General features: G+C 46.0%; 2 protein-coding genes across 2 annotated transcripts in view; one reads left to right on the forward strand and one right to left on the reverse strand.

The window, feature by feature from the left end:
• Positions 1 to 5,698, reverse strand: part of Duoxa1 (dual oxidase maturation factor 1) — a 10,911-nt gene extending 5,213 nt beyond the window's left edge. Inside the window, exons 1-2 of the mRNA XM_031373639.1 lie at positions 5,633 to 5,698; positions 4,901 to 5,015 (exon numbers count right to left, since the gene is read on the reverse strand). The gene's annotated coding sequence lies outside the window, so the exon portion shown is untranslated. The remainder of the gene's footprint in view (positions 1 to 4,900; positions 5,016 to 5,632) is intronic.
• An 81-nt stretch (positions 5,699 to 5,779) lies between these two features.
• The window catches only part of Duox1 (dual oxidase 1), a 35,309-nt gene continuing 32,872 nt past the window's right edge, over positions 5,780 to 8,216 (forward strand). The window contains exons 1-2 of the mRNA XM_031373251.1: positions 5,780 to 5,895; positions 7,730 to 7,819. Coding sequence (XP_031229111.1) covers positions 7,762 to 7,819 — 58 coding nt within the window. The 5' untranslated portion in view covers positions 5,780 to 5,895; positions 7,730 to 7,761. The remainder of the gene's footprint in view (positions 5,896 to 7,729; positions 7,820 to 8,216) is intronic.

Raw genomic sequence — 8,216 nt, forward strand, 5'->3', positions numbered from 1 at the left:
AAGAAGAAGAAGAAGAAGAAGAAGAAGAAGAAGAAGAAGAAGAAGAAGAAGAAGAAGAAGAAGTCTGGTCCAACTCTCCTTTTCACAGCCAGGGTTTTTGACAGACTAGTCTGTGTTGGTGTTTCCACATCTTTAACCCTTGTCTCCTTGACCACTGTAACCTAACTTTGCTGAATCTTTATATTTTATAGTATTACCTCACTAAATAGCCTGAAGGGAAATTCTCACTTAAAAAAAATCTTTTAAATGTGTGGTATTTGACATTGCTTATCTTTCCTGAAATTTGCTCTTTAGTTCCGCAGCACCATGTTTTCCTGGGTCTCCTATCATTGGCTGCCCTGTGTAGGCTCCTCTCCTCTCTACTAAACATCCGTGCTGCTCTGGATTCTATCTTGATTCTCTTCCTTTGGTGTCATCAAGGTTCCTGATAGCCAGTCGTGGTGCACATTACAGGTGCACTCCTGTAATCCCATCACCGACGAGGTGATGCAAGAGGACTGGGAGTTCCAGGCTAGCCTGAGCTAGATGCCAAGACTCTCTCTCTCTCTCCCTCTCTCTCTCTCTCAATAATAATAATAATAATAATAATAATAATAATAATAATGATGATGATGATGATGATGATGATGATGATGATGATGATGATGATGATGATGATAATGCTTAGGTAATCTCATCTGTTCCAATGGCTTATACATAGTTCTCAGATGTCTCCCTGAGCTCCACACTCAAAATGGCCAGCTGCCTCACGGCTCTTCCCACTTGGATGTTCCTCTGATCACTCAAATTTAGCAGGCTTTGCTACTCTGCCTTTAGTCTTTTTTCTTTCCCTTTTAGCCCCATCACCACCCATTAATCAAAGATACCAGAACAAGGACCATCTTACACACACCCCACTCCCATGTATTTATTGAAGTTATCCATCGGTTACTTGTCTCTACTGCCTCCTCCCACTTTAGCCCCATTCTCTCCTCTTGCCTCGTACAAGAACACTTTTTCTAATTCTTCTCTCTCTTCTCTGCCCTGGGTAGAATCTTATTTTCTTCCTATCACTTATAAAGGGCTTTGTGAGTAATGCCCCTTCTTCCCCACTCTATGACTGATATGCTTTTTCAAGCTTCTTGCCTTTGTATGGACTATGTCCTCTGCCTGGAATGGTCTAGCCTTGGCAAATGCCTTTTCTCACTTCAAACCTCAGCCCATTCATTGTACCTTCTGTGTAACGTTACCTCCAATGCCACTGGGCCAGTGGGAAGGTTTCCTACTCTACCATTCCGATTGTGTTTGAAGCGTATCTCCATAATCACAATCATTACTGTACTCTGTCTCTTTGAACATTTATCTCCCTTTTATACAGAGTCTCCTTGAGGGCAGAGATTTAATCTTCCCATCTTTGTACCATCTGCATGTAGCATATTCTAATCAAACTCTGGATCAGATTAATGGATATAAATGAGCTCTTTCCGCAGGTGTCTCTTTCTGAGTCTTCACACAAGAGGGAGCTATGCCCTTCATTACTTACGCTACACTTCTATTCACATTAGCAGAGTGCCACCAATTCAAGGCTAAAAGCTGCCCAAGGAGGGATCTGATGAACCTGACCTACATTTTGTAATCTCAAAGAACTGTCTAGAAAGCCTCTTCTAATAGCTAGAGTCTCTAAGAAATGTAAACACACAAACCTAGATGTTTCTATTTAGTTGAACATGAAGTATACTCTTAAGCTTAGCTGAAAATGTATAGCTAAATGTCTGTTACTTTGAGGGGCTAGAAAGATGGTTTGGAGGTTAATTAAGAGCATTTGTTGTTCTTGCAGAGGACTTAGGTTCAATTCCCAACAACCACGTGGTGGCTGGCAACTGTCTGTAACTCCAGTTCCAGGGAATCTAATACTCTCTTCTGGCTTTTGCAGGAACCAGTCATGTACTTGGTACACTGGCATACATGCCTGAAAACACTCATACACATAATTTTTTAATTAAAAAGAAATTGGTGTGTGTGTGTGTGTGTGTGTGTGTGTGTGTATGCGTGAGTGTACTTCCCATGGCATCTACATGGAAGTGAGAGGACATCTTTGTGGGATTCTCTCCTCTCATCTTTTTTTTTTTTTTAAAGATTTATTTATGTAAGTTTGTGTAAGCAGCCCGTCTTTAGACACACTAGAAGAGGGTGTCAGATTTCATTACAGATGGTTGTGAGCCACCATGTGGTTGCTGGGATTTGAACTCAGGACTTTCGGAAGAGCAGTCAGTGCTCTTAACAGCTGAGCCATCTCTCCAGCCCCTCTCCTTTCATTTTTATGTGGGTTCTTAGGCTTGGACCCAGGTTGTTAGGCATGGGCAGCAAGTGCCTTCGCCAGATGAGCTGTTCTGTTGGCCTAGTGACATTTATTATAAAACATAAGGGTTTTTTTTTGTTATGGTGAATTTTTATTTATGACACTCAAACTGAAAACGTTATATTTCTAAGGAAGTCTCCATAGGAAGAAAGCCTATACAATATGGAATGACTTAGATCTTAGTTTAGATAGAGTGCATGGTGATACAGTTTTCAACCCCAGCACTTGGGAGGCAAAGGCAAGCATGTCTTTTTGGGTTGGAGGCCAGCCTGATCTACACAAGCAAGTTGCAGGTGATCCAAGGCTATAATGATGATGATGATGATAATGATGATGATGATGATGATGATGATGATAATAGAAGAAGAAGAAGAAGAAGAAGAAGAAGAAGAAGAAGAAGAAGAAGAAGGAGAAGAAGAAGAAAGAGGAGAAGAAGGAAGGAGAGAAAGAAAGAAGACATGAATTAAGATAAAGCATAGATTGTTCATAGAAAGAACTCATTCAAGCCTAGTGAGGTGGCTCAGTGGGTGGAAGTGCTTGCTGCCAAGCCTGAAAAATCTTAGTTTGATCCTTAGAAGCCACATGGTGGGATGGAGAGAACTGATTTCTAATAGTTGTCTTCTGACAGCCATACTCATGCCATAGGATGTGTTTCTGCATGTGCACGCGTGCGCGGACACACACACCCCCAAATGAGTGTGGAAAAGTGAAGAAAGGACCCATATTATATACTATTATATATTTAATATATGTGAATTCCAACAATGGATATGTGCAGCATAAGCAGATATTAACTAACTTAATGCATCTTGGTGAGGATTCTTAGTATTTCTGTGCTTATTTTAATGAGAGGTTATAAAAGTTTTGTGAGCATGGCTCATCTCTATTAACATGATGCATCAAAGAAACACTAACAAAAGGCTTTTATGTATCTCAAGTACAGAAAGGACATTGTTAACTTATTTGCAACTCTCCAAAATATTAAGGATGATTAGAGCAAGTGATGGTTGCTGAATACAATTTGCCTTGCTTGGTCCCTTGGTCTCTTGCTCTCTTCCACTCTTCCATTTCACTACTTAGATATTCCTTACTCCACACTGCCTGGCCATAGTAAAGCTGAATTTCACGCCGGTCCTAATTTGGTTTCATTATTATGCTAACAGGGCTTCAGCGTGAAGAGACTGAAATAAGAAGCTGTGGAAACTCTGCTTTGCCAACAAAGCCTGTGTCTCTCTTGGGACCCTCATTCTCTCTCAGGCTTGACAAGTGAAGTCTAACTGTAGAATTGGTTCTAATCTAGCAAAATCCCACATCAATATTAATTTTATCCCTTGGTCCCTTAGCTCACCACCATGACTGGCATACACATGCATTTTATACTGATGGACAAAAGCAGTCATAGGACGATCAAACCCACACCTACAACTTTAAAAGCACATCCAGGAGAAAGGAGCACCCACACTTTGTCCTGACCAGTAACATGGACACCTACAGTTTTTCATAGGGGCCCTGCAGTGAGGTGGGCGCTTTCTCACTGAGGAGGGTCAGTTCCTTCACTTTGGGGGTCTATTTTCTGTTTTTTTTTTTTCTTTTTTCTTTTTCTTTTTTCTTTTGGTTTTTCGAGACAGGTTTCTCTGTGTAGCCCTGGCTGTCCTGGAACTCACTCTGTAAACCAGGCTGGCCTCAAACTCAGAAATTCGCCTGCCTCTGCCTCCCAAGTGTTGGAATTAAAGGCGTATGCCACCACCGCCTGGCTGGGGTTCTATTTTCTTACTTGGCCTGGAGGGCAGCCTTTAAGTACTTATGGCTTTCTCCCATGTTCAGTTGTATTTTTATATTCAGTTACCTAGTCCTTACCTATTACAAGACAAAATGAATTTCCAGTTTTTATAGGAATTCAGTGGGTAGAGATAGAGTTAACAGCCCTGAAGACCTGACCCGGAACCCCTCTAGAAGCTTGACAAGATTTTCTTCCAGCGCCTTCCTCTGCCTCCGCCCCCATCTAGAGAACCTGCAGAGTAAGGACTGCTCGCTTTCTATAAAAGACAGTTTAGGTGACAGTCTTACATTTTCAAGCACCCTGATGGTGATACATGGCTACCGGAATGTGATATAGTTTATTTCTCTGATTGAAGTGAAGCCCATTAAAAGTTTACAGTCCTGGCTGGCTAAAGGAAGTCTTTTTCCGGAACGCCTAACTTAGTCCTCCTTCCTAAGGAAGTTAGAGGTGTGTGTGTGCTAGGGGTGGTGGTGGGGGGCGATTTTCCAGAGATGGGTGGTGGTGGTAATGAACTCGGGGAGAGGGAACTGAGCAATCCGACCTACTCAGACTCCAATTAAGAGAAATAAAGATTCAGTGTCGACAAATCTTGTGACTTTTATAACCTTAAGAAGTTTGCCTTGTTTAATTTTTTTTGTCAAACTTTTTCCTTCACAAATCCCCCCTTGATTTGAATTGGGCTGTGTAGACTCAAGAAGTGCGCCCCTGGAGGTCGGTACCGGAGCGGCACTTCAAGGTCTGATCTCACAGACTGTGTACCCACCCGATCCATGGTTCCCTACCTTCCTCTCTTTCAGATACTGCGCGTGGCACCTGGCGCTGCTCGTCTTTGGGCACTCACTCACAACGCTCCGGGTCGTGGGGACGGGGCAGGAACCGGGTCCAGACGTAGATGTCCTGTCACCAAAACCATGCACTTTGTCCAGTCAGAGTCCCTTCCAATTCCCCTTCTTCTAACTCAATTGCGGACCAAGTTGTGGCCCCCATAAACCCAGCCCAGTGTCTTCTCCGCTTTCCATTTCAAGTCATTTTCAACTTTCTCGTACTTGGCTCTCCGCCCTCGAACGAGGGACAGACTGGCGAGCTAGGACAGAGCTCCAGCACTTGTGCCCTCTGCATCCACCCCTAAGATCTGCTATTCCTACCCATGCCAGCACCCTGGGCAGCTGTAACACAAACGAGGCTCGCAGGACGGTGGGACCTGGGAGGTTCCACCAGGACCCTGGTTACCCAGACTTACAGGTTTTGGGGACAGATGGATACCTTACTTTGGCGCCAGGTCTGATCTGTGGGTGAATGTTGGGTGATTTTCTTTGTTTTAGAGCCCTGACCCCGACTGTGTGAGGAGGATTTGAGTACAACTCTCCTGCCCCGCACCCTGTTTATCTTCCACCCTCTTCCTCAGCTCCCAAGAGTTGAAACTTGGGGAGGGAGACTTGCCCTTCCCGCCCCCCAAGCGGCCAACGTGCCTGAACCCTCGGCACCCAGGATCTCTGCATCCTACACAGTCTCACCTTTCATGCTCCGGTCCCCTTTCACGCGGGTCCCCGCGCTAGCTTCTATCCCTCCCTACTGTGCCCCGCCCCAGAGCTGGGACGCGCCGTTCACTCTTCACCCCCCCCCCAGCCCCGCCCGCCCCGACTCAGAGCTAGAGAAGCTGCCAGAACCGAGCAAGCTACAGCGAACCTGGAGACAGCCGGGAGTCTATCGACAGTCCCAAGCTGGGGCCACCAGAAGCTAAAGTCAGATCCCTGAACATTTCTCCTGGCCCACGGAAGTGAGTACTCCGAGGGAGAGGGCTCTAGGGGTGGGGACAGCTGAGGAAAGGGGGTATCGTTGGGCCCCCTTTTCTGCGGAACAGGAATCGTAGCCCCGTGTACCTCCAGTCTTTCCCTGAGGCTAAAAAGAACTTTGCTAAGGTCTGAGCTTAGCACACCCACTTCAAAAAGCCAGGGTCATCTGGTCCTGATAATGTTGAATGACCTAGTTTGTTTGGGCCTAGAGGGTTTCTTGGCACCAGCACACCATGCCAAGGAGAGACTCGGTTGGTCTTCAGTATACAGTTACTCCCTGGGTCTTCAGGTTGGAATCTCTGTGGCTTTCATTCATCTTCCTCTCCTTCCCACATCGGGGCCAACAGAATCACGATTCTAAGACTCTGATTTGGAAAAATGGCCACGTGGGCAAGAAACAGACAGGCTTGTCCTCTCTCAGCTCTGCTGTCGCCTGGGGCTTCATTGCCCTGGAGTTGTGCCTTCATTTCCAGATAGTTTGGGAAGTTACCACACCCAAGTGGCTGTGTAAACTGTTAAAGGCTACCTACCCACAGAGAGGTTATTAGCGTGGCCACTCTCCTTTCGAGTTTGTCCACGAAGTCTGACCTGAAAGCCTACAGACTGGTAGGGATGGAGTGATTGATCCACATTTGGAGTCCAGGCTCCTGGAGATTTGATTGGAAGGGAAAGGAGGCCAAACTGTTTGGATTAGGGAAACACAACCATGGCCCGCCACTCTACCATACCAGACAAAGCAGCTCTAGCTCTCCAGAGCCCAGATCTTCACCAAAGGCCACACTCCAAAGAACCTCTAGATAGATGGAATCCTGAGTTGGGGGGCTGGGCAGGGTCTATGGTTTTGCACTTGTTTAGTAGGAGAAGGGAGGGGGGGTGAGGTCACCTGCTGGGTTACCTTCAACTAGATAGCACATTCAGGAGCCCCAGGGCAGAAGATGGGGCTTTCTCTGAGCATGCGACTTTCACCACCCTGCCTCCAATCTTCAGGTTGTCTTTAGGATGGCTCCAGTGCCTTGAGTCCCCTGCTGCCTCTGTTTACCTGTGGTCCTACACGGTTTGTTAGCCTCCGGAAGGCAGGACTGAAACACAAGCAGCTGGTGTGTACTCCACTTGAGTTTATAGCCTCTGTCCGATTTGCTTTACACCTGTCAGTCTTGGCTTGAATTCAACCTCAGTCTCCTGTCAGCCTCTGATCGGGCTGTGGAGTGAACCGTTCAGGCATGCTCCCCACCTTGGCTAGGAGAAGATGATAAGGGCTGGATCAGATAGATGGTTTACCTCAGATCCCACAGAGGACGAACAGCAGACCTGAGGCCTCAGCGGCCGTCCCTCAGTTTTCTCTTCCCAAGCTGGGCTCCTGCAATGGAGCAGCCTCTGTGGGCAGCTGAGTCAAAGCAAGGTTCAGTTACTCAGAAACTAACTTTCGCCGGGCGGTGGTGGCGCACGCCTTTAATCCCAGCACTTGGGAGGCAGAGGCAGGTGGATTTCTGAGTTCGAGGCCAGCCTGGTCTACAGAGTGAGTTCCAGGACAGCCAGGGCTACACAGAGAAACCCTGTCTCGAAAAACCAAAAAAAAAAAAAAAGAAACTAACTTTCACCAGGGCAAGGTTGGCTTTGCTCTGTCCTTCACTGGATCCAGAGCTGAGATCAGTTCTGTACACAGTTATTTATTGAGTGAACTAGAGACCTTCTGAGAGAGTGAGTCTCTTGCTTTTAGCTCCCCAAGCCCAACTCCCCAGCCTTGATTCTTAGAGGCCCTGTCTTATCACCATTCTCTCGAATACCTGGGGCTCATCCTTCTATCCTCTGTTGTTCTAGGTCTCTGTTTACCCCCCATTACCATTCTCATCATGGGGTTCCACTTAGCTCTGGCCTGGATCCTCCTGTTTGGGACACTGGCTTCTTTGGGTGAGTACAGACTAGAGAAGGAGTTGCATAGGATCAGAGGAACCAAGGTCCTCTGGTCTTTTCCAAAGATGCGTCAATCATTTCTGCATCCTCCAGCAGATGTAATACCCTGTATGTACCAGGTGCTTGTTTCTAGCTGTTGAGTAAATGGGTAGATAATAGAACAAAAATGGTTTCTAGTGTGGGTCCCTTTCTCTCTCCTCTGGCTTCTATCCTGTTTTATGAGGTAAGTTCTCCTGACATGAAGTAGGAAAGACCTAAGACAGTAGAGCTTCTTGAAATAAGCTAAAAAAGGACTCACCAGTGTTATTTTTCTAAATCTTTTTAAAAATTATTTATTTATTATATGTAAGTACACTGTAGCTGTCTTCAGACACCCCAGAAGAGGGCATCAGAT

Source organism: Mastomys coucha, unplaced genomic scaffold (genome assembly GCF_008632895.1).
Source record: "Mastomys coucha isolate ucsf_1 unplaced genomic scaffold, UCSF_Mcou_1 pScaffold15, whole genome shotgun sequence".
NCBI classification, from domain to species: Eukaryota; Metazoa; Chordata; class Mammalia; order Rodentia; family Muridae; genus Mastomys; species Mastomys coucha.